A 27,526-nucleotide genomic window follows, 5' to 3' on the forward strand; every position below is an offset into this window, starting at 1 on the left:
AATCTGTGAGTGTATTTATGGTACTGTTTTTTTAGAAATATATAAAAAACAAAATCACATTTAGTTATATGTTTAACAAATCACCTTTATTTGGAAAGGGGGAGGGAATTATATAAGATCAAGCCTGCCCTGGAAAGTTGAGGGTAGAAATTTGCCAGTTTTTCTTCATGTTTGGGTTTGTTTTTCTTATAAATATGCGTTAAGTTCCGTTGCTGGTAGGGTTTGGCTACGTCTGACATTTAGACAGGTGGAGGAATGTGGAAGGGCATTCAGAGGGTATTTTTCTAGGCAAGGAAAGAAGGGTAGACTGTGTCAGCAAGACTGAAGTGTGAATGAGCGTTGTAACGCCAGGCCTGAAGTCAGGGGACGAGGCATGTAAGAGGCTACTAAGCTGTCCAGAATAGAGGAGACTCAGCAAACAGGGGGCATTCAGGCTGAATTAATCAAGTCTAGCTTTTCTCTCTTTCCTGTTTCCCATTTCTTCCATATTCCAATTGGCCCACTAATTTCTGACATGCAAAGTCCTATAAATCACCACATTTCATCTCAGGTCCGTATCTCGTCTCCTTGCCATAACTGGGAAGACCTATTCTTTATTTATGGAAGTTTTGTCTTGAAATTTAAAAACAAAATTTCTCTAAAAACAAAAACAAACAAAAACCCCTATGATTATGGAAACCTTACAGACAAAATAACAAGTCTCTTCAGTCTGATTTTTAGGTAGGGATGCAAATAGTGACCCTGAAGGGCTCATAAGACTGTGCATTCTAGCCAAATCTTTGTTTGTTTTGTATCTCTTTTCTTTTTGATCGCACTTCACTGTATGGATTATATACTGTATGCTTTTTTAATTTTAATATTTTTTAAATTACTCACTTTACATCCACTCTTAGGGAAAAAGAAATAGAATTCATCACAGCATAGATTTGGCAAGTGAGGGAGGGCTTCAGAACCCTCACGTAGGACTAGTGCACCTGAAATCACTGGTTTTTACATTCACAGTTTCCAATTCAGTCTCTGTACAGAGGAACTTGATGGTCAGCATTACCCACAAGCTCCTTAGGGGCTGCTGATGTACTGTTCCTGCATATAAGGTTAAGAAGAGGATAAAAGGGGTGGGGAGAAGAGGAGAAGATTGGGTGCTCTTAAGAAAAATTCCCTTCAAACACCAAATACCTGATTTTTACAACTCAACCCATATCCATTTCTCCTTTTCTCATTCTTTTAGGCTAATCTACCCTTTGAGACAAACTAGAACTCAAAAGAAAAGAGATAGATTTGACTTGAAGCCCATGCAGAATTAGTTACCTTAAATTTTGCTTGATTGGGATATTGGGGAAAAAATACCTATTTACTTCTCTGACCAATTATTGCAAAAAGAACATTTTCAATCACTATATTGGAAAAAGGCTATGATTTCAAATTTAAATATAGTCCTTTAAATTTAGCCTGTTGCTTCTGGAAATACCTATATGCACACAATGTTCAAATGATTTTTCTCTTTTCACCAGAGACTGATGAAGTTTTCAGAGATTTTTGTTTTTATTTAAAGAGACCTAATGAGTCTACATCTAACTTTTATTTGAATTAGAAATACCAAGAAGTTCCATCCTGATCTACTTTGTCTCCACCAGATTGATGCTCGTGGGACTCATTAAATACTACGTGCAGGAAGAATTACTAACCCTCTCAGTCCTGGAGAGTACATACGGATGCTTCTTCAACAATGGTTAGGTGTGCATGAAGGCTACCCCTAGCAGAATTGTATGGACCAAAGTGGCCCCCGAGATCTCAGCCTCTTTTCTTTGTGCTATTTTCTCCCACATTGTTTCTTGTCTAAAGCCTCATGTCTAGTGTGAGAAGTTAATCATTATGGTCAAGAGTAAATCCAATATGAATGAATTTAACGTCTATGTATACCTTCTCCCACAGTGGTTGTGCCAGTAGCCTCCTGATGAATGGCATTTAAAGGTATTTTCAAGAAATATGAAAAGTCATTCTAAGCCTTCTGAAAAGCACAGTAACGGACATTGCCTCTTATTTTGTGACACAGACCTTAGCCAAAGTAGTTTTTTACACAAAAAGAGATTTGATTCCTGCTCAACTATAGAAAGAGATCCAAGATCTTATATGTTGCAGACATGGTGTGCTGTTAATTATGGTGTTTCCATCGTGCATTGATTCTCAGCTTCCTCATCTATAAAATTAAGGGGTTGAATAATCTAATGTCTAACTTTCCTGCCAGCTCAGATATTTTGTGGTTACATGATCATTGGTCCAGTGATTGAAAAAACGAGAATGTCAGCCAGAAATATTGAAATCAAATTTTATTTTTGGAAAATGACATTACACACATCTTGCAAATGTACACAGAAATGAGAATTCGATGGAGAACAGAGCTTGAGAGCCAAAAAAGATTGCAAGAGCAGCTCTTTGGCTGCCCTGTATTGAACACTGAAGATGTACAGTGTTCACAGTTCACAACACCTCACACACATGGGGGAACTTCTCTAGACAGCCTTGAAGTCCTCAAACCAAAGAGCCCTCATCAAATTATGGTGGGGGAGATAAAAGACCTGCTCTAACCAGCTTACATGGGCCTTGCCAAACATACCAGTCCAAGAGAGAACAGCAAACCAAAGAAGAGAGTGTCTTCTTGAAACACTGCCTTTGTATCACTCAAAGTCTAAGCATTGCCTGGGAAACAGACAATGCATCTATCTAAACTCACCTCCTTGCTTTTGCTGACTGGGGCCTAGCTGAAACCCCTGAGCATTCGTTGCACATTTGCTTTTCTTTTGTCCCCAATAAATATAGGTCAACACACCTTTGATGCATCCAAATACCTCACAACTAGTGCAGGGATCAGGGACATCCTTGGGTTGTATGATTCTAAGAATTATTCAATTCTATACTGTAATCTGGCAGCCAAAGACCCTCCCAATTTGCCTCTGATTTTTAGGTCAAAGACAGCTGAAGCTTTGATAACCGTGCCTTTCCTTTAGAAATGGTCAATGACTTCTGAGAAATTGTTGTAAAATTCTCTTCACACACGCCCCTTGGTTTTTTTGCTCGTTTCTGACTTTACTTGGCAGGAATTCTTGGCCCCTAAATCGGTTATTTACAGTTAAATGGTAAGATATCTGGGAGCAGGGAGTGGAGGGAGGGAAGAGGGCCACATGGAATAATATATTCTTTTCCGAGGTTAAAAAGAGTTATTTAAGAAATGTGATGTACAAGACCATGCATTTACTCTCCAAAGGTAGTCACTAGCCAGCTAACAAACTCTAACACTACAACCACCAATTACAGCCGTTTTTCTACACGTACTCAATTCTAACTACAGCTATAGGGCAGAAAGGGTGGGCTGTTTCCATTTTAAACTTTCTCCCTTTGAAAATGGCCATAAGAGCATTTTCTGTACAAGTTTAATGGCACAAAAAGGTGACCAAAAACATTTTAAATAATTTACTGCACATGAAAAATGCAAAATCCACTCTCAAACCATGCATTAGCTGTGTATAAGTCATAAAGGGTTGTTGGTTTAATGCTGCAATATGATACACTACCAAACATTGGATATATTTTAGCTTAACTTCTTACTTTCGCAAACCTCTTTAAGAGAACTTAGAAAGAAAAGTCACTGGAAAAAATAGGCAATACATATGGTATTGCCAAGCAGTGACATTGACATCCCCAGGGATTCTGAACTCTGTTGAATTAATCAGTAGACTTAAGCCTGCTAATTTACAGGACATACATGGACAGACAGTCCTGGATCATGAACAGTTGATGTTAAAAGGAAAATGTTTAGGTAAATCTAATATTGGAAGGACAAATACATTTCAACTAAGTATTTTTTTCTTTAGCCTAGATGTGTTAGATACTTTTTGACTTAAATTAATTTTAATTGCCTACCAGCTTAGCTTAAATAATTCAATAAGTGGCAAACACAGATCATAATGTTATAACAGAGAGAGCTTAATGAATAGTGGTAAAAGTTTAAACAAATCGTTCCTGCTTCCCCACCCCCACCCCCACCCCCAGTCTCTATTCAGCCCAACCAAATGACAGGAACAATTATCTGTGGTCTCTCATGATATTATATTGCAGCTTTTCAAAACTATGAGCAAATTTAAAGAAACCAACTAACAATAGTTTGCCAATTTGAATAGATGGGTAGACTCTTTTCCTGTTCAGCTGATTATTTATCTGAGCACATTACAATCTGTTCACAAAATGACATTTCAAAAGAAGCAGAAAGTGTTCTGTACAATGCTTGCTTAGAAGGTAAATACCTAACATTCATGAGCCGAAAGGACAACGTTTGAAAAGATCTGCTGAGACTAAAACAGAAAAGAAGAAAGGGCCAGAATCAGGTTGATTTCTACCAACCTACTTGTGACTGAACTTGGGTAGAACCAGGAATTGTCGAAATGGAAAATTATTTCCCTTCAATCCCAAGGCAAAACTTAACAGACTATGAAGCTGCATATGCCCAGTTGTGAGGTGGGAAGGTGCAAAGAATTCCAAGAGGAGGAAGTGCCGCACACGTCAAAGAATGGATGTTTTTGCTACGGAATGAGAAATTGATAACAGAGTCGAAACTGAGAACAAATATAGGCATCTAAATAGAGAAAGAAAACAGGAAATGGAATGACAAATAGCCATTTATTTCCTTGAATTATTGCCCAGACTTGAGACATTCTGAAACCTTCGGGTCTTTGCTTTAGATTACAAGACTTTGTCTTCTGACTTTTGTGTTCTCTTTGACCTTTTGCAACTCACCTGGCCTTATTACCCAAGCAGGAAAGTGACTTACTTTCAATTGAGAATTCTCTACTTCCCTAACCCCAGGTATGCTAAAGAGGGGCAAAATCACTTCTAATTACAGAATATTTTGACTCCAAACAGCTTAAGAAACACTTCACTTCCCAAAGATAGCCAATCTCACACCAGTTTGGCCAAAGCAGGAGCTCTACATCAATCCTGAAAGAGGGGGCATACAAGTGACCACTAAGAAGCCTTTGGTGTGATGGCTAATGAAACTTCATTTTGCACCCAAGGCAGATAGAGGCCTCTCTAATCAAAAGGAAAGCCTGAAAAGTCAGTGGCCTATTCTTGCTCCAGGTGGCCATGATTGAAAGAAGAGGAAATCCTACATGATTCCCAGAATTGTGAGTTGCACTACACATGTGGTTTTAGTAGGCCAGAGGCAGAAGCATGACAGCCTCTAAACTCCAGATCAGCCCTGACGTATTCTAAATGCCTAGGTCAGTACTCATCCTTTGCCATCTCAGGGTTCCAGCTCTAAATAATAGGACCATCAGCCCTCCTGTGCCCCGTATGACTTTCAAAATACACCTTCCCTACTTAGAAAACCAGTTTGAATCTAGAAGCCTAATCCTCTTAAAAAGCGAAGGCAATATATAACTGAGGCCTAGGTATGGGTCCAAATGGCCCCATGTGCCCAAGAACAGGCTCCAATAAATTCCAAAAAAAGAAGAATAAAGGAAGAAAAGAGAAAGATCCTATGCAAACTAGATCATGAAGGAAGTCAGTAAAGCTATGCCGTCATCGGGTTTCTGCTGGAGAAGTCTCTTGCTATAGCTGTTCCCAAGGCAGTCTCCTCTCCTGAAATATTCTCACCATCACAGAAGTTCATTGGGGACCCATGGACATGTGACTGCTCCCATTCCAAGGAGATAGGGCTTAGTTCCTTCTCTGTTTTCTAAATGGGAAATCCATTTGGAATCTAATGTGAGAGGAACTGGGAAAATCTCTATGTAGGATATTGAGGAGACCGGGGATGGATACACAATTTTATACAAATCAAGCATTGGGCTAGTTGCCTTAAACTTAGGCTAGATGATCCTAGGATATAGAAGATACACACCCACTTTACGATTCCTTGGTCACTCCCAACTGGAGAGAAGAAAAGATAGAGAAGTTCCTGAACTTGGGTAAATCTAGTAAGAGTTCTTTTAGAATTCAGTCAATATTTGTTAGTTCCTTGATGCAAAGAAACTAACACGTACAGATCACGTTGCCCTAACTTCTGTCATGGAAAGCCACAGAAATAAGCTACATAGAGAGAGAGAACATAATGTGTAAAGTCACTGTGCTATTTTTGGTATAGATACAAATATTCAGTGTCAGCCAGGGCACAATTTAGTAAACAAAATCAACTTGTTTAAACCTGAAAATTGTTTGCACCAGGGAGCGTGGCTATGAGGACATAGAGATTCAGGACAAATACGAGACTTGATTATCTTTCTCTGGCTTGGCTCACTACCATATTTTAAAGGAAATCGTTATTAGTAGGAAAGATAGCCAGACTAATTTTTAAATGATAAAAAAGTCATCTTAGAAAGTCAGAATAAACAAAGCTATTGCTCTGTTCTTCATTTCTTATTTTCTCTGTCCCAGAAACAAGTAACCACTTCCATATCCTGGGAGGAACATGTGTGCCATGACATTGAAGGAAGCCGATAAGGGACAAAGTAGTCATTTTCCATTCTACGTGGATAAAGTAGGAGTTCAGAGGGCCATTTAGAAGATTCCTCAAGGTAGGGCAGCCACCTTCTGGTGCCCAACATTTCAATGCATCCCTCTCCTTGGCGCTGTTGACAGGCCATGTGGATGAAGTAATGTGAAAATGAGGAGGAAGGGCCAGATTAGATTGCTGTGTGGATTTCTTGCTGAGACCAGCAAAGTAGCATATAGATCCAGGATGCAACATGACCCTGGGAAAGAATTTTCAGCAACCTCACAAAAGACAATACTGGCTAGTTGGGAAAATACCCCGGAATATGAGCCCAGAGGTGTAGGTTCTAATCCCAGCACTGCCAATGGGCAGCTGTGTGACCTTAGGGGGAAATCACTTTACATCTTGGTCTGTTTCCTGGCCTTAAGAAAATGAAAAATTTGGAGCAGATGATGTGATCTTAATCTTCCTTCCAGCTAGAAAATGCTATAACTCAGTCTAGGCTAATACTAAAGTCCGCAAGGACACAAAGCAGTCATGCTAATGGCTATCCTTTCCAAAACAGTGATGAGAAAAGAAGCTTTTCTCTCGCTTTAATTCTACTTAGCACTACTTACGAAGTTAGTTGTTCAACCCAGCCCCCATATATACATTTCCCTTTTTATGCCCCTATTTCTATTTCTGTGGGGAAGAAAAGTCAGGAGGTAGGAACAAGCAACATGGTGTGTGTGTGTGTGTGTGTGTGTGTGTGTGTGTGTGTGTGTGAGCGCGCGCGCACACACGCGCGTGAGAGAGACAGAGAGACAGAGAGAAAGAGAAAAAGAGAGAGGGGGAGGTGTTATGGGAAGTGGTGGCAAATGCTTGCTGACCATGCACACTGAACTCGATGGGACTAAAGTAGTAAAACTGTATTAGGAAAAACTGAGAATGAATTTGGGGGGTGTAGGAGCTTATTTCTGAAAACAATTTACTTGAATTTCAGCCAATTTAAAATGAAATTATTGGAGACTTGAGTTTTCAATTATACCACACAAAATAGCAGTTAAAATATTTTTTATATGTAACTGTTCCTGTATATAAAGAAAAAGTGTTTTGTAAAGGTTTCCTTGTAGTTAGCTCAAAGAAAAGCAGAAAGGACACTGTTGTTATAAAAGAATGTTTGTTCTAAGAATATTCTAAAGATATGCCCACAGTACTTTCTTGTGCTATATTATGCTACAAGTAGAGAAATACTCAGAGAACCAAGGGGCCTGGGCATGAGGACTGTTGAATTCTCTTTGCTCCTACTCTTTCAGTAGGATCTGCATGTCTCGTCTTAAATGAATACTTGGGACAACATGGGATTTGCTCAAAGACCAACATAGAGTGTGCTGGAGGATCTGGCCCAGAGGTTAAAAATAGACCTCCTACCACAATTTCTATCCATCCCAAATAACCAATTTTCCCTAATTAACTCAAATGCTCTGGGAGGCACTAAGAAATCACTGAGCTTCTAGAAAAAATAGGGGCTGATTAAAATGGGTTTCTTAATCATTTCATGTGGGCTTACCAATAAAGAGGGGGGAAGAGCAAAACCTCATCATTTTGGGCTCTTCAATGAGCAGTTTGAGCAGAAACCAGAGCTCTCATCATCCCCCTTCTCCTGAACCAAAACCGAAAATGTTTCTTGTAATCTAGTAATTAAGGACATCTGAAATTTATCAAGGGGGCTCTCGCTACCCCTGCCATCCTACTTCCCCCTGCGCATCAGCAATGCCACCAAGTTGTCATCAATCCACGTTGAGTTGTCTTGTGCAGTATTTCCTAATTGTGAAGCAGCCTAGACACACACACACACACACACACACACACACACACACACACACACACGAACCCCACACTCATTTTACTTAGAATGAAGGGACAGCTGCATGTCATTCAGCAGCCAAACGACATGTTGGCTTTGAACGCTGCATCTTTCAAGCTATCTGAACAATGACAAAGAAGTAAAGGAAATCTGCCTATCTACTAAAAATCAAACACAGAATTGGCATGCATGGCTTTCACCTAAATTTAGTTGTCTTGGCTATCATGGGCTATGATTACAGAGAAAAAGTAATTTTAAAAACCTGTACCTCAAAGACAGTTATTTCAAGTGAGCAATCCTTAATAAAGAGAAATCCTTTCTAAATGTTAAAGTCAAGTGAAAGGTCTCTGTATCTTAAGTATGAAATATTAGGATTATAGATAAAAAAGACTTACTTAAAATATGCCATAACATTTCATTTAAAATATAATTAGAATGTCTGGTCCACATTGAAATTAGTACTGAAAGTGTAACTGTTAAAAAGGTATCAAAAACCTGATTCTATTGAATTGGCCTCTAGTCGTTGAGTTTTCTCCCGGAGCTTTCTGTTTGGCAGTGAGAGCATGATTTCTAAACTACAGTATTCTTCTGCATTTTTTTGGTCAATTTTCTACTCGTGTTTTTTAGACAAAGGAAAAAAATCACCAGCTTATAAAAAAGGAGCCCGAAGAGTTTTGCTCCTGAAATACAGACTTGAGTTATTATAAAAAATGGATATGGTTTCTTGCTATAAAAAGCGACCAAAAGGTGTCAGACCTGAAAACAAATTCTCACAGTGTTTGTAGTGTTGGTTGTTTACAAGGCATTCAATAGAACAGAGCTAGATGGATACCATGCGGTTCATGTACTAACGTGTACATTAGAAAGCCTCCTGGTGGGATCATGTATGTGACATCATGTACCCCAAACTAATCAATTATTGATTGATTCCAAAATTTCCCCAGTAGAGGAGTTGACCAGGAATCCACTGTGCTTTATGTAAATCCTACTGAAATTTGGGCAGTTTTTCCCCTAAATTCTACCTCATCTCTTGCAGCCAGTCTGATACCACAGCCTTAAGCACATGGTGTCACATTGGAAGTCGCTGGTGTTTCTCCATCTCAACAGCCAGAATGAATGCTAGACAATACACTGGAGGCTCAATTAAGAGCAACGAGTGAGGCCAAGGATCTGACTTGCCACTCTCCTGAGATCCTCCAGCATTCTGAAGATACAGAGGCAAGGGACACTTAGGTTTTTCACTTTTAGATCTGCATATGAAAGTTTTCCCCCACACATAAACATTTTAAGCGATGTGTACGTAAACAGCCTTCTAGAGAAGAAAGACTAGTTTCTGCACAAATTGAATGGGGAAAATACAAAGGCCCCTAAGCATTCAGTAGAAAGGTCATGGACTAGCACATTTTGCAGTTCTGGAAAAGTCACTCAAAAGATGGTTATCAATCTATCTCTTATTGGTAAATGTGAATTAGTGGCCCAGAAGAGAAGTCACAAGAAAATAAACCCTACATACTACAGAGTGTTTTGAAAAGCAACAATAACAACAAAAATGTCTAAGCACCAATAGCCTTGTTGGTCACTTGAGCGAAAGTATTCTGCTATAATAATCGGCTTTGATTTAGCCTATCATCTTTCACATGGAATCGCCAAGTGAATCAGAGTCATCCAATGACAGTGGCAGGTACAAGTCCTGTAAGAAGAAAAGAGACAAAGTTAACTTTCCTTTACTTGGTACCTTGAGCTTTGAAATGGCTTTATTTGTTTGAAATAGAATTTTTCTAATTTTATTTTTAGAATAATTAATACACTCACAAGGAGCTTTAACAGTGTGTCGAGAGGTATCCCTCTATTATATCAATATACTCTTTACTCAGCTGCCTTAAAGGGTAACATCAACCAGATTGCCATGTGTGTGTGTGTGTGTGTGTGTGTGTGTGTGTGTGTGTGTGTGTGTGTCTGTGTCTGTTTACAGAGGTAAAAGATTGGGAAAATAAAATATCTAAAACTTCTATAAGGAAAAGATATAAAATTAGCTGTTCATGGAAGATTTGAAACTCTCTAACATATATTCCTGGAAATCCAAGTGACTGTTTACATACTGATGACTGAATATAAACTCAGTAAAAAAAAAAAAAAAACCTGAAATGCTCCTAATCTTTCAGCCTCAGATGGTTTTAGGGCCCTGTGCAAGCATTAAGTAAAAGGTAGGTTATAGTTGTCAACTGACTAGTAAACTATTGAAATAAGGATCCAACATTCACGGGGCCAATCCACAGCACAGTTTTACTGAAAACACTTAAGCAACTCAAACAAATCCTTTCGAATAGTGTTCACAACTGGCATACTTTTTCTATAACCAATACTAAAAGAGCAGTCTCTCAAGGAGTTATGATAATAATTCAGACCCACATTAATAAAAAAAATCAGTAAGGTAAACTTCCAGAGCTGGATAGGTTAGCTTTTGTAATATTGGATACATATAGATAATAAAAATAGTTAATATAGAGAAGTAAATATCATCTTTGGATTCATATACTTCTTTTCCTGTAGGAGAACAACTAATTCTACGTTCTTCCTAGTAGTTTTATTAAATTCAGTCACTTTGTAGATTAGATTTGTACATTGATTCATCACAAAGCTGCTCTACTATGTTTATGGAACTTGCCTGTTATGTTGTATCTGTGATATATACACCCCATTTCCTCCAACCCTCTAGTCCCTCTAGTAACCTCTCCATCTCTAGATATTTGAGCTTTTTTGCTTTAAAAAAATTCCACACATAAGTGAGATCATGGGATATTTCTCTTTCTGTGTCTGGTTTCTTTCAAAAGACAACTGTATGATCTGGTAATTACAAAAATGTGTTGATAGACATTTTGTTTATAAAGTCATAATTTGTATGTTTATAAGAGGCCAAAGGAGGGGAAAAGAAACAGTGCTACCCTGTAGCAAAAACTTTAGACAGAATTTAAATAAAGTTGGTATTAATCTAGATTGTATTAAGATAGCAATTAAACCATTCACTGTAGAGGTGAACGTTGAGGCCCAGAAAGTCTCCAGTTGGCCTTTATATTATTCAAGATCTTTATGTATTTTCTGAGAAACACCCACGCAGTTCACTAACTTGCAGTATCCATGTCTTGTTTTTTTCATACGATTGAAGAAAACAAAATGCAGTTACAGAGCTCATAGTTCCTAGGATTTTAGAACTAAAAGAACAGACAGTTAAAGATTTTGTAATATGAGGGGCTGGGGATTTAGCTCAGTGGTAGAGCGCTTACCTAGGAAGCGCAAGGCCCTGGGTTCGGTCCCCAGCTCCAAAAAAAAAAAAAAAAGATTTTGTAATATGAAGGCTCCAAAGAGTTTACTTATTGACCTTCTATCTCATGATTCTTTTCATTATTCAATTTAAGGCATTAAAAATTTCATTTAATACGGTTGGATTACCTATCTTAATTCCATGAGTTTGCCTCATGTACATTGGTGTCATGCTCTTAAGTGGCATAAACATATTTATAAATATATTTTCTGGGCACATTGACCTATTTCCCATGAGAATTTTTTTTATTTTTCTCTAGTAATAAATTTGCTTTAAGTTCAATTTTTTCTAATATTTGGATAGCAATCATAACCTTAGTTGCAGATTAATTCATGTTAGAGCTATATATTTGTTCCTATTCTGCTATTTTGTATCTTTTCATCTCTATGTTCCTGTTTCCTTCATAGCTCTTTCCTGTGATTTTACTCTCAATATAGTTGTCTTTCAGTCTATATTGCTTCTGCCTTTGACAATGTAAGGGCAGGTATTGATTTCAAAAACACTTATTCTGCCAATCACACGTTTTGAGCACCTAATCTACTAATATTTAAAGTAAGTGCTAGGAAATAGGAATGATCTCAGGCATCTCGCCCTGTTCTGTCTAGTCTCTTTTGCTCTGTATTCAGTTCTTTGTTTTGTGTAAAATGCATATTGTCTAGTGTATAATTTCATTGGTGGTTTTGCTTTAAACTAATTTTATCTTGAGTTATTTTTAAACACTAATATAATTATAATTGTTTGGTTGCAAACTTTCCCTCTAAAGAAATGAGGCGGGCCTAAGGGTAGATTATTGAGAACTCTTCTTGTAATTGCTGTGACTTAGGAAGCATAAAGATTCAGGCTATGGGAGGAATCTTTGGGAATAAAGAGAGATATGAGGTGCTTCTATACGTCTATCCATTCATTTCATATTTAAAGCCTGAGGGATGTAAGGGAAGAACAATGTTCAGGAAAAGTAATTACCTCAGCATTCTCTTTTTGTTGATTGATATGTAGAAATACAGAAACACACATATTGCTTAACAATACAAATAATTCGCACCTGATATTCATTTGCTTAGTCCCTTGGGGCCCTACAGAACAAAATGTTTGAAACAAATGCAGCTGTGCTGGCAATACTACTGCGATAGAGAAAACAAAAAGTTGGTGTTTGGTCCAAAAAGCTTATAGTCCAAAAGAATTCAGGAAGGACATTGGAGAAGCCCAGCTTCTTGCTAAGATTCGCTATCCTTTTCAAACACACCCTGCACTTTCGTGGTAGAATAACGCTGCTCTTGCTGATGATTTAAAGCTTGCTCATCTGTTTGCCTCACCAACCTTTTCAAAGCTTAGCCAGCCTTGAAGACCCCAGTTAAATAGCACTTCTGTGAAGTCTTTGCCAGCTCCCACCTTCCTCGAGTCCTCATCAAACATCCTTCCCACCCACTTTTGTGTTCCTTCTTATATTATCCAAAGCCACTTATATTCAAGCTCATTGTGCCTGTGATCTCAGGATCAGGACCCTTCTTTATACATCAAACTGTCTTTCTGACCACTGCTAGGAGGGCAAAAGAAATCTGCAAACAGAAAGAAAGTGTGTATTTACATGATGAGATATATGTTCAGGTACTATATCAGATACATTTTTCTTTTGCAGAATATTCTTCAAGTTTAGAATTATGGGTGAAATCACTAAACTGAAAATCATCGTAATTAAACCAAAGAGCTTTTCTATGTTTCTATATTTGTATACATTTTAACAGGGTATTATCTTGAAAAGCAGTCTTTAGTAAATATTTGTTAAATCTTACTGGGGCTGTCATTAATCTCTGTAACTTTTGCACTCATCTCTAAAATGGAAAGGCTATCTAATTGCCCTTTCTCTTTCATGGGATATTGCAAGGATAAGCAAGAACGTGTCTTGTGAAAGGTTAAAGCGGTATAGAAATACAAAATGAAATGTTGTTCTCATTAACTACCTTAAGATGTACTGTGTGTCCATATTGCAGCCCTTGAGTATGCGGACTTTGGCTAACCCCATTGCAGCTGCATTAAAGAGGATTCTCTGTGAGCTGCCTAAGAGAAGCCAAGCTCTGATTACAGCTTAGAGGCCCAGCACAGCCATCAAAAGTTACCAAGGGGATGCTAGGACTTCAAGATTGTTTCCAATTGCAAAGGAGGAAAGTGATTGCCTTGGCCACCTGCTTCCTGTCTCCACAATGTCTCAAACCTTTCAGGTCCACTTGGATAGAAGTTCAGATGAGATCTGCGCTGGCCCCTGCCCAGGGTGTCTGATGGCCCAGGTAGCAAGCAGGGTGAAAGGACAAATGCAAGGCTTGGACCTGAGATTTGCAAGGACTGAGTCAAAGTCACAGCCAGCTTTTAGCTTATTCCACAAAGTCAGCTCCGTCGTCATTTTTGGCCATGTAAATGTAAAGCCATGGGATGTATATCTTCATTTCTAGAATGTACTGTTCTGAAAGATAAAATCTAAGGAATCCTCCCAGATTAAAAAAAACACTAAACGAACACAGTCAGAAAAATGCAATACTTGGTCCTAGATTAGGTCCTGGACCATAAAAAGAATGTCACTGAGACAATTGATAAAATTCAAACACAGACTATAACAGTCTTATATCTTTCTTGATTAAATCTCATGATGTTGGGCCATGGTTATAAACCTCTTTGCCCTCAGGAAACATATATTGGATGTTTCAGTATAGTAGGGCATTATACTTGAAAATTAAACCTCAGATGACTCAGAAAAATAGTAAAAAGTAAAAGTTATATGTATTTATATTCACATACAAATAGAAAAAGAGAGCATAGAAAAACAAGTTAAATGGGCAAAATATAAATAAGTGATAAATGTGTATAAAATAATATAGAGTATTATTACTCCACCTCCTCTGTAAGTTTTAAGTGATAAAATAATTTTAAATAGTCTGTTATATCAAAATCTAAATGTACATTTTATTTTACAGTTTGATTAGAAAAAAAGTATGATATAATTTATTAGCTTGTGTTTCTGTCTTAAGAAAACTGATTCTTAAGAATACAATATCCTGATAACTCCATAGAGAAGAGAACAATGTGGCTAACAGTGCTGTCACCCATGAGCTTTAACTAGTTCTTCAGTGACTAAAATCATTAACAGAATTAAGTGGGGGGAAAAAGGCACATGTGTCTACAAGCCCAACCATGAGAAACAAACCTGACAATGCCAAAACTCACCGGAATAATTCATCAAGATTGGTCCTCAACCTACATGAACTGGATGTACCTGCCAACTGAAAGGCTGAATGATTTGAGGATGCAGAGAAAATGTCCAAGCTGCCTCTGGCACCTTGGGAAAGATTGGTGGAAAGTGCTGACACAGAGAACACTTCCCAGAAAGGAAGGTACTTGCAGAAAGTCACAGGTTGAAGGTACACTAATTGATGGAGTCTAGAAAGATCTCCCTGGAGATCGTCAGAGACAGCATGTTTCCATCTTCGAATGTCTATATTAATAAACCTTGCTACTTTGCAAATAACCCAAACCTGGCTTTAAGGTGATTTTTGTTCATCTTACAACCTCTGGGGAACACAGAACGTATTCTGAAATGCGATAGCTCAGGAGGGAGAATCCAAAGGCTCTGCTCAGGATCAATACCAGAAATGAAGGGAGTCGTTAAAGGAAAGAAACAAACATTATCAGGAGCAGGACAGGGAAAGGCCAAGTTAAACAGGAAACTAAAAACCTGCTGGAAAGAAAGAAAAGGCAAGACATGTGAGATAGTGATATAAGATGAAATGTGTTTAAAGTAACAGTGTGTGTATGTGTGTGAGTGTGTGTGTGTGTGTGTGTGTGTGTGTGAGTGTGTACACTTTCCTACATCACAGCACACATATGAAGGTCGGAGGTCAACTTTCAGGTGTTATGTTTTCTCCTTCCACTATGTGGGTTCTGGGGATTGAAGTGAAGTTTTTGTGCTTAGTGACAAATGCTTTTGCCCCTGAGTCATCTCTCCAGTCCTGCTGGTAAGTATTTAAAAATTGACTTTCTGTAAGTAAAGTGATAATCTTGATTTATATGCTGATTTCCATAGTCCAAATAGTCCTGCTGTAACCAATTTAAGGTTAATATATTACACACATAGTTAAAAAAACTGATGTGTGTTACTAAATACATAAATACAGCCTGCTTATTCTGTGTAACGTAATGTTATTTTTTATGTATGTCAGAGTTGATCATTGGGTATTTGGTAGCTAATTCATGTACTCTTCCTTGTTGCCTGTAGTTTTGTCTAAGGTTGAGGTCTCAAGACACTTCCAACTTCCATATTTTTTTAAAAAAATCAACTCAAAAGCAAGTGTAAACTGATTCTCTTGCATAGCACTGTTAGTGAGTAGCATACTAGTTCTGTTGCCAATTTTGTTGCCCTAGTAAGGCATTTAGTTATCTGGATTGGAGTCAATTTCCTTGTATATATAAAACTTCCTATTACTATTGAAGTAACCTAATAAAATATTTCCATCTACAAAATCTTTCTTTCTTCTATGATGGGGTTAGATTGATAGTTAGACTTTGCTATTTGCATTTCATGCCCTGACTTTGGGTCCAGTAAACAACAAAAAAAAAATCCTAGTGGAATTTACTTTCCAGTGTGATAATCAGAAAAAAATTCCAGATTTATCTAAGGTATAAGAAATTGACAGCAGTGAACATTTCTGAATTCTCTGAATACATTTCTGAATGTAGGAGAGATTTCTGGGAAGGAGAATACTTGGAAATTGATCCTCGGGAATTTTTTGGAGTGTTAATTAAATCTAGATTTTTTGTGTACTAGGCAAATAAATACTCATGGAGGTACCTCTCCAAGCCCTACTCTGCTGTAAGTTAATGATAGACTTCTTTGAGCTAGCTAGGGTGTCAAAATGTTTCCCAAGGCCATTGACAAAATGTTTGTTTCCTTTCTGTGTTTGTGAAGCAAGAATCGCTCTAGTAATGAAGAATGTGCCCAGTGAAACTTGGCTCCCATTATTCAATGATGTCCAGCAAGTCTAAAGAGAGTAACCTATTGCGACTTTCAAAAAAGTAATGTTTGCTAGTGTCTGAGCATAAGTATGTACATCATATGTGTGCAGTATCTGTGCAGGCTAGAAGAAGGTGTCGGATTCCCCAGAACTAGAATTAATAGGTATTTGTTGGGCTACATGATGGTGGTGCTGGAAAGTGAGCTGACAGCCTCTAGAAGAACAGTATATGCTCACAACTGCCAGGCTGTCTCTCCAGTCCCAACTCCGTGCAACTTTTACCACTATATTTATATTACATCCAATGACATAAGTTGCCCTTGACACCCCCTTTGCTATATGTTGGAAATGGTGAGGCAAATGTTTTGGGTTTGCTTGCTATCATTGTTTTAGAATGAACATTTGAGACCATCATATTACTTTGGGGAAAATGCTAAAATGTAACTGAAAAAAATGTTAAAAGCAAAGCTTAGAGAAATGAGTAAAACTGGCTTGTTCGATGATGGGATTCTTGGGACATCAACTGAATGGAGTCAATAAAGGGGAACCTTAGCTTCAGTGTACTGTGGCTGAGCACAACTCTAGAGAGCCTTTTAAGAGACTCTGAGTTCAAACGGGTTTAGTAAGGTATAAGAGACATAATACCTTGTGCTTCCGCAGACTTCCAGGGCTTGTGGGTGTAGAGATAGGAGACTGCTTCGACTTAGGTGTTGAGAGCTGACTGCTAGAAGTTCCATTTGCTGCCCCGAGGCAAGAGAAAAGGAAAGAAGAAAAACCAACAACATATAAAAGAGCAGGTTCTCTCTTCCTAACTCACTAAGACATTCAAACGAGGCACAAAGTTAACCAAGTCACTTGATAGAATCAAATCAAAGTGAAAAGAAGTTCTTCAAATGTCCTACGTACTTCTTCCATCCTCGGTTTATGTGGTCCTACGAAGTGTAAATATATTTACATTTCAAATGTTATCCCCTCCCCCCCTCTGTCATATTCCCTCCCCCTCCCTCTGCTTCTATGAGGATGCTCCCCCTCCCACCCACCCCACTCAACATTCTGTCATTTCCCTGCACTGGGGAAAAAAGCCTTCAGAAGACCAAGAGCCTCCCCTCCCACCGATGCCAGACCATGCCGTCCTCTGCTACATATGCGGCTGGAGCCATGGCTCTCCCCACGTGTACTCTTTGGTTGGTGATTTAGTCCCTGGGAGCTCTGGGGTGTCTGGTTGGTTGATATTGCTGTTCTTTCTATGAGGTTACAAAGCCCTTCAGCTCCTTCAGTCCTTTCTCAAACTCCTCCATTGGGGTCCCCTGTGCTCAGTCTGATGGGTAGCTGCAAGCATCTATTTCCTTTCAAAATGTTTGGATGCTAGTTACCAGGATTGATGCTTGAGAAAGTACTATATTACTCTAATTTTGGAGAGAAGAAAGATAATACACAGAGAAAGTGTGTGCCTTCCATTAAGGAGAAGAAATATGGGTATTTTGGGGTAGTACATATCCCCATTTAGAGCCAGCTGAATGAGAGCGATATAGAACAAACTCGCTATCAATCTCTACTCTTCCTCCTTCATCTCCTCCTCCTGCACTACCATGTCCTGGATGAAAAATACCAGAAAGAAAGAAACAGAAAGGAGACTTGTCAGAGAGAAGAATGAAATACATTGGAGGAGAAGCAGAAAGTAAATCTTAAAGGAGAGCTCAAATAGAAAAAAAAAATGGAACAGAAGAGAGAAGACAGTGGAAGGACCGAAACTGAGACAAGAAAGATAAAAAGATTACAATAAAAGTTTGAGAATAGTGTGAAAGGCATAGAAAACAGAAATTCATTCTACATAATTGTAAAAAGCATCAAGGTTCAACCCTAGTCTGTCTCCAGTCAAGAACATGATGGAAAGGAGATGATTTCCCTTTGAATGTCGGTAACTCCATTGCAATTTCCAGCTGTTTTCTATCCCCCTGATAATTAGCACGTTTAGTATGAAAAGAAAAACGGTGTCACATGAAAGTGGGATAATTAAATGGTTTTCCATGAGATGTTCTGCTTTCTTATAATGAGACTTTTTTTTTAATCATAGGACCTACATTGTTAGAAAGATATTCTTCGATATGCTATTAAAACAGAGAGGAATGTCTCAGAGGTGGGAAGTGGAGTGGGGACAAAAGGAGAGCGAACAATCGAGTAAAAAGTTAGTGTAAGAGTATTGTGGTTACCTATGTTCATCGCAGCCTTATTTATAATAGCCAGAAGCTGGAAAGAACCCAGATGCCCTTCAACAGAGGAATGGATACAGAAAATGTGGTACATCTACACAATGGAATATTACTCAGCTATCAAAAACAATGCCTTTATGAAATTCATAGACAAATGGTTGGAACTGGAAAATATCATCCTGAGTGAGCTAACCCAATCACAGAAAAACACACATGGTATGCACTCATTGATAAGTGGCTATTAGCCCAAATGCTTGAATTACCCTAGATCCCTAGAACAAATGAAACTCAAGACGGAAGATCAAAATGTGAATGCTACACTCCTTCTTTAAAAGGGGAACAAGAATACCCTTGGCAGGGAATAGAGAGGCAAAGATTAAAACAGAGACTGAAGGAACACCCATTCAGTGCCTGCCCCACATGTGGCCCATGCATATACAGCCACCCAATTAGACAAGATGGATGAAGCAAAGAAGTGCAGACTGACAGGAGCCGGATGTAGATCGCTCCTGAGAGACACAGCCAGAATACAGCAAATACAGAGGCGAATGCCAGCAGCAAACCACTGAACTGAGAATAGGACCCCCGTTGAAGGAATCAGAGAAAGAACTGGAAGAGCTTGAAGGGGCTCGAGACCCCATATGTACAACAATGTCAAGCAACCAGAGCTTCCAGGGACTAAGCCACTACCTAAAGACTATACATGGACTGACCCTGGACTCTGACCTCATAGGTAGCAATGAATATCCTAGTAAGAGCACCAGTGGAAGGGGAAGCCCTGGGTCCTGCTAAGACTGAACCCCCAGTGAACTAGACTGTTGGGGGGAGGGCGGCAATGGGGGGAGGGTGGGGAGGGGAACACCCATAAGGAAGGGGAGGGGGGAGGGGGATGTTTGCCCGGAAACCGGGAAAGGGAATAACGCTCGAAATGTATATAAGAAACACTCAAGTTAATAAAAAAAAAAGAGTATTGTGGTTACTTCTGCAGATATGGTTTAAAGTTCTGTGTCATGAATATTCCCTGAGGATATAGCTCCTTCCCACCACTTATGTTAATGTTTCCCTAGTTTCAAAAACATGCCCATAGTCTGAAGAAACAGTAGCACAGTTGTGATGGTTACTCTGATTATCCATGTTCAAACGAACTGACAAATGACCACTTGGGTATCCAATGGCTGATTTTATGTGTATATTCAGTTATGTTTTGTTTACTCCTTGAGAATTGTTCCTCCAAATGCCATTCATACCATTAGGTAATAGCTAATAAGCACTACGTGTGAGCCAGGCTGAGATTAGATACTGGTGTTTGAAAAGAAATGCATAACTTCCTGGGGGGATTAGGTAAAGTAAGTATGAGGATTAAGGTCTTCCTTCACAATATATTGCTAGAGTCCAAAGGACAGAATATGGAATAATGGGGGTTGGAAGTAAATAAGAAGCAACACCCGAAGATTTTGAAACTAGAATCTGTATTAGGTAAGTGTCCAGAGACTAAAAGTACATTCCGGGTTGCCAGAGCCTGGATGAGGAAAGAGATGGACAGAAGTAGGGTGGTTTTGCTAGTGGGTGGGAGCTTCGGTAGTCACAGTTACTCTGTGGCAAACTCTGGAGCCACCTGTCATCTACTTTGCGCTTTAAATTAGTTCATATCAATAAAGCTGTTTAAGAGAAGAAATGGAAGCTAGCTAAGCAAAGAGGAGATAAAGGGTATTGTAGGCACTAGAATTGCACCAGAAGTAAGAACGTGTAAAAGAATATACAGTGTGTTTCCAAAGTATGAGTAGCTCACAGTGGCTCAAGATAGGGTGGCAGGAGGAATTTCAAACAAATACAGAAGGTTAACGATATAACCCAAATTTTGTTGGGTCTCTTGTGTGACCTAAGGCATTCAGAGTAAACCTACGGTAATGGGATATTAATGAAATTACAGTTATGAAACAGCAGCAAAAATAATTTTATGGTAGGGGTCACTACAACATGAGAAATTGTACCAAAAGGTCCTAGCATTAGGAGGTTGAGATTCAATGTTATAAAATGAATATCATGTTGCAGTCCATCTTCAAAGTGAATGGAAGTGACACCACTGACTGGTGGCCTTCCTTTTCCCTTACTAACATCTTGAGCCCTCTACTAATTGGAAAACTCCTTCCCTCACTGACTCTTGTTTTTCCTGTTCCTCCTCAGAATCACAAAACTGTCTCACTGCTCACAGCTTTATACACAGTCTAAATCTTCTCATTTCTTCTTTTAGTAGACTTCATTTTTTTCTCCTTGCAATAAGGTGTGTCAGACTAATTTCAACCTCTTTGGCTGCCTTATCAATATTTTTAAACTAGGATTATTTTGAAGAGGAACCAGGGGTAGAGGAAACAGAGCCAAGATTTGGCTGTAGGGATTTCTGACTCCAAAGCCTATGTATGCTCTTTTCTCTTTGTTTTCAGCTTTTAGGACACAGGTCTTTCCTCTTTTAAGCAAATGCTCCTGGGATTTCTTCCTCTCAGTCTTCTCACAGAGACTAGGGGAAAGAGGGCAAGTGATGGCAGAGGATTTAAAAAAAAAGAGCCAAGAAGAAAGTAGTGGCAGTCACCAAGTGTAGGACTTATCGTTAAGGCTTCTAATTACCTAATCCTGTTCAAATTAGAAAATGGTTAGTAAGAGCTTCCTTTCAATTAAGCAAAGTAATTGGGCACATATACAATGTCACAAAGCAATAGGACACCAGAGAGTGAGCATGGAATAACTACCCTCATGCCACAGAGCTCTCTAAGAACATGGTGTCTGTGTTCTGTCCATTTCCTTAGTCAGTACTCTCCAGCTGGATGAGGCACAGTTGCCAAGCTCAATCCCACATAGTCTTGTCTCCCAGGATTTGGGGGTGGTTGTGTCCTTGCTTCTGTACTCATCTTTAGCCCCTTCCCCCTGTCAGTGCTACCTATGTACATGAAACAGGATATGTAAAACAGAATGGCTGATAAGGTCAGTAGGTTGACCTACCTGGATTTACAGGGATTTAAATACATTACAATAAAATAAAGAGGGTAGGATGCTCTTTTCCAAAGAACAGTAAAAGAGCCCACTTTCAAGTGTATAGAGTAAAAATGAAATGAACAGTGTCACCAGCCAGGTAGCATTGGTGCTGAGCTCCCAGGTGGTGTGTTCCTTTCTCTGGAGGATGCACACATCCCTGAAGACAACGATGTCTCTAAGTGATCCCAAGTGTACTGATTAAAGAGTTGGCTAGGGAGTGAGTAACACAAGTTGTTGACCGAAATGGCATGGAAAAGGAAGGGTCTCTTGGCTTGTGCCTTGCTTCTAACCCATGATGCCTGGGTACTAAACTGACTTTTTTGCTCATCCACCTCATCCTGACCTGCTCATCCATTGTAATACCAGTATTGAGACACACTCAGAATCAAGCTTGTTGGTTTTCATAGGATGCTTATTCTGAAGTACTCGCCAGCCTACTCCCCCCAAGTCGAATAATTCTACCCACCATTGCTATTGTATGGTTATACTTAAACCATTTTATCATATGCTAGCTCACATGAGTCTCTCCATACTCAACACAGATACAGAAATTTGAGAAGACTTGTCTAGTTTAAAGTATGTTAGTCTTCCTCTCCTTTACAGATGGTGGCTTCATAATTTGATCACACACTCAATTTCCCACTTCTCCCTGACTGTGACCCTTGTATGATTTACTCTCAGTCTTACTCTTGGTATCTCCTTAATGCCTTACAGAAGGTGATCTCAACCCATAATCCAGCCAGTTTCATGTTTTCTCATTGTGAGGTACTCTAGACTTTGTTTTATTCTGGTCTAAATAGCTCCCGTTCCCTCTGTACTTGCACAGAGACTTTTCTAGAAAGCTATCTAAGAGGGGCCAAGGTGGCTAAGACTTACTTCAGAACAAAGCCAAAAGGCAGACCTATGGTTGTCACACACGCACTCCAAGGTGCCCTTGGGTGCTGTGTCTGGATTGCTTTGGTTAATTGTTCCTGCTAAATATAAATAAATGCTTTTGTTCCTCTTCCCAGACTCATCCATCAAGAAAGCAAGATCTGAGAACCCATAAACAGTTCTTCACGGATTCATTCATGGGGCTGTTTCTCAAGCCAAATTCAATCACAGATTGTGAGATACTGTAGATTTACAAGATGACATGTGAATGTTAAATCTAGTTCCTACTGTGTCTTGGAAATGACACAGTTTCGAGTTGTTTAAATAAAATGGAGAAGAGTCTTCCCTGTTGGAAAGCACACTTATTTATTCAACTTTGCAATATTTGTGCTTAGAACCTAGAACTTCACTTATGGTAGGCAAGTGCCTACAACTGAAATCTATAGTCAATTTTGCAATATGTTCATACAAATGAGATTCGTGAGAAAGGAGAAAATGTGGGAGGTGGGAGGGGGTAGTTGTCATCTTCCTGTAGCTCTGCCAAGGATATCAGTTCACCTTGGAGAGACATTAGGGGAATTTATAGAATATGTTCGGAGCAGATCATTAGCGGCAAAGACTCCAACACCAACTTACCTGCGGCACTGGATTCAATTCAGCATAAGGTAATGACCAGAAAACACCCCAATATCTCTTGGCCTTCCCATAACCCTGGCCTGGAGGTGGGGCCAGGAAAACGACACCAAGAAGCAAGGACCATGCAAAAGAAATCTTTGCATCCAACACATTGGGAATCCTTGGCCCTGCCTCATATAAGTAGAACAGTACAAAGAGTGCCTGCTGAGAGGTAAAGATGCCGGGTTTGGGTTCTTGGATACTAAATAGTTGTATGACACTGGGAAGAATTGAGGAACTGCACCTCAGGTTCTCAATGTTACAACACCACCAACAACCTAGATAATTATCCTTCTGTAACTGAATTCATAGTGCTATTGTGATGGCCAGGAGAGATGATGAAATTGTTTTTTGCAAAATCCACAATATTTAATTCATGTAAAGAATTGTTACTCTGAATCTAATCTCTCTCAGTTAAAGAAGAAAGACACTTATGTTGCTTAATACAGTAAGTAGTCACTAGTCACACTGAAATGTGGCTAATCGTATTTCAGATGTACACATTAAGTATAAAATCTAGAGCAATTTCAAAGTAGGTAAGCATGTCAATGATTTCTTATATTGATCACATGCTGAAATGATTACCTTTGAGTGGGTTGGTAAATAAAATCTATCTATATTAAATTCATTTTCTTTTAATTTTTAAATGTGACCTATAAATATTTAAATTAAACAATATGTATGTGATGATGTCATATGAAACCCATTATTTTGTGCAATTCATTATAAAACTTTCAAAAATCATATAATATACAAATAATATGCATTATTATCATTTTAGTTCTATTAAACAGAGTTAGTATTTCAGGAAAGTCAGAACGACCAAGGAAGGCTGCTTATGTTTAACAATGGACACTCCACTGATTATCATTCATTCATAGAATCTTGCTGTTTTTGTCCCTTACCCAAGAGCTAAAGAGATTATTACATATTAAAAAGCCAGTGTGGTGGTGCATGTGCCTATAATATTAGTACTGGAGTGACATACACAGGATGATTCCTGACACATGCTCGGCATTCTAGCCTAATCAGCAAGCCCCAGATCTCAGTGAGAGTGCTCTGTCACAAAGCAAAGTAAAAGGGACCTAAGGAACGCATATGTTTTTCTCCATATAAGATTTTTTTATGTCGCTGAAATGATAGAATTAGAGATCAGAAGGATCCTGGTGACCATGAAAGAAATCAATTGTTTCATGCAGAGGGCATCAGCCTTCCTAAATAAAGTTAACATGAACAAGAGGAGAAGAACACTCACCGTCTTGGTCGTTACCTGAGTCAGCTGGAGACTTGCTGCGGCGCATTGGGCCTGGGCTTTTAGCAGATGTCTTTTGAGGTGTTGGGGAAGCTTTTGGGCCAGCTGTGGCAGATGGATTCCCTTTCATGACTCTGCATTCTGGGGGTAATAGAACATATAAGCAGCTTAGAAAGGAGAATCAGACTCTAAGCATACGACCAGCGTCTCGAAACCAGAATATCTACTAAGTGGTTCAGAACAACAAGGTGTTCCTTGTTTTTTGTATGCATGTTTGTCTGTATGTTTGTGTGTACACTTTGTGTATGTGCACTCTGCATGGGAAAGGTCAGAGACAGTAGTGGATCCCTTAGAATTGGATTTATGGATGGCTGTGAATCAGCATGTCATGTGAAAGCTAGAAACCAAACCTATCGTGCAAGAGCAGCAAGTGTTCTTAATTGCTGAGCCATTTCTCCAGCTCTTTGGCCATAGTTTCTTAATTTGGCTCTGATATGCAAAGTAGAACCAAACAGCGTGGTAGAGGACAAACTTCTGTTTAGGGACCTCCTAGTTGACTCCTAGTTAAAGATACACTCAAAAGATGGATGAAAGGTAATTTGGCCGACTGAACTCTTTAAGAAGCTGAATTGAGTGGACTGCTCATTTTTGTTTGTTCCACTTTTTATTTTGATTAATGAACTTTAGTGATCACCACCCGGAGCTGCACTTTCATAAGGTATGGAAAATTAGATATGGTCTGATATTTCATGGTTATTGGCGTACAAAAAAAAAAAAAGTAAAAATGGCCACTTTTTTAGAAGAACCCAGCCTTGAGTTGCTTGTGGCTTATCTATTAGTGAAACTCTCTTTGATTTTCTCACATTTTACTCCTGAGTGGGAAATGTGTATTTAATATGTCTTTCCATTAGTATTCCTTCCCATTTCTCTTGTATGATCTAATTCACTTATAACTTGTACATGGAGCTTAAACTAATAGATGTTCAGGTCTTTCTTGAAATAACCAATCATCTGGAATCCTAAGTCAACAGTGCAGAAAGAATGGGGTAGCAAGTGCAAAGGTATGAAAAACTTTCTAAAATGTGCAACCATTACCATATACCAAAAACACAGAGAGAATGACTAGAACAAAAGCATATGTACAATATATGTGAAGTTGTTACTGCAGAAGTTCTCTCTTGATAGTGCAATCTAGCTCACATGATACAGCATATGGTTTAAGAATTGTGGTTATAATTGGAGTAAATGGTAAGTTTCATGTAGTATGAAGGCTTCTGGGAGATACAGTTGATATCACTTAGCATGTCATGTACACAGATACAAAAAAGAAATACTAACATTATCAGCCAATGGGGTATCATTTTTGAGTATTCTGCAGGATACATACACTCCAGAAAATCATAAGGAATGGAAAGAACAAGAAGAAAAGCAAAACGAATCCCAGTGGCCACCATGCTTACCATTCTCATCCAAGGAGAAGTCATCTTGAGCATAGCGGAACTTTTCAGGGCCACAAGCAATGAACACATCATCATCACCAAAGAAATCATGGAGACAGGTGACCTATGGAGAAAGCAGAAATGCTGGATTATCACTATATGTTCTTATAACGATAACTTCATATGTTGACAAGGGACACAACACAACTTCACTTCTAAGCCATCATCACTAACTCTCAGGCCTCTCTCTCTCTCTCTCTCTCTCTCTCTCTCTCTCTCTCTCTCTCTCTCTCTCTCTCTCTCATTCAGTCTCAACTATGATCCCTGGTGAGTGAACATAAAAGTATCATTGCCTTTCCATGTTTTCAGTATGGTCACCATGTCTCCTCATAATTGAGACTAAGATTGAGATGATGCCAAGAAGAGAAGTCAGTCTGTATATGTTCCAAAGTACTCATGGTCTAGGCAAATTTTGGTTGTAGGCCAAGGAAGTGAGAGAGATTGTCTGCAGCTTCTGATGTATAGACCTTGTAGCATACCTAAAGCTGGAAATTCCTCTCTTCATTTTCATGTGTTCTAAAGGTAGATTATTTTAAATTTTCTCTGCATGAATGAAGACTGGGCTCTCAGTTTAAAAAGTACTTATAGAGTAATGAGCTAGAATTTCATTCCACACTGAAAAGAGGAAATATATGTTGAGCATTTTAAACCTCATCAATGGCAAATGGGTACCATAAAAGCATGTTCCCAGGACCCTAGCCTTTGAGTGTGATATGCATTGCTATTTTGGTTGGTTTGTTTCTTTGTTTGTTTTACAATGTAGAGAGTCTCCCAGCTCCCTTCTGAACAGAGAAATGAGGGTCCCTGGGAATGTATCCGGATTCCTGTAGATGCACACTTCTCAGCTTTCCTAATTATATCTGATAATCAGTCCAGCACATCAGGCAAACCCCAAGAGGAACTATGGAGTCAAAATCATGCTCATCCAACTTCTTGGCTTGTAAATGTACTAAAGCCTCTAATTGTTCAGAGAATCTCATTCAAGCTGCCAGAAAATGGCTTTCCAAAGGCACAGACCTCACAAACTAACAACAGCTTACTATGTGCAGAAAGTAGTATATTGCATTTTAAAAAAATGTTTATATTAATAACATCATGTTTAACACAAAATCTCTGCAATCTCTTTGTTTCCCTACCCAAGATGATTACAAGCCTTATACAAGGAGAGAGCTGCTTAAACATTACCTCTTACTGGTTAAGCCTCCCAATCATCTATGAGATGCCACGGAAAGGAAGGGAGAGTTGGCTGACTGCCAGGTCACTGAGATTAAGCTTCTTCCTAGATATAAGCCCCATCTTCATCAAACACATCCATGTTCTTTTGCAGCCAGTGTGTCTATC

At 38.9% G+C, this 27,526-nt stretch overlaps 1 protein-coding gene across 3 annotated transcripts in view; it reads right to left on the reverse strand.

The window, feature by feature from the left end:
- Positions 1 to 2,312: 2,312 nt before the first annotated feature.
- Positions 2,313 to 27,526, reverse strand: part of Dcx (doublecortin) — a 76,871-nt gene continuing 51,657 nt past the window's right edge. Inside the window, 4 exon segments of one of the 3 annotated variants that reach the window (NM_053379.3) lie at positions 2,313 to 10,023; positions 17,295 to 17,389; positions 24,690 to 24,827; positions 26,147 to 26,249. In NM_053379.3, the coding sequence (NP_445831.3) occupies positions 9,967 to 10,023; positions 17,295 to 17,389; positions 24,690 to 24,827; positions 26,147 to 26,249 (393 nt within the window). In that variant the 3' untranslated portion in view covers positions 2,313 to 9,966. 3 annotated transcript variants of the gene reach the window in all.

The sequence above is a fragment of the Rattus norvegicus genome, chromosome X (assembly GCF_021556685.1).
Source record: "Rattus norvegicus strain SHRSP/BbbUtx chromosome X, alternate assembly SHRSP_T2T, whole genome shotgun sequence".
Lineage (NCBI taxonomy): Eukaryota > Metazoa > Chordata > Mammalia > Rodentia > Muridae > Rattus > Rattus norvegicus.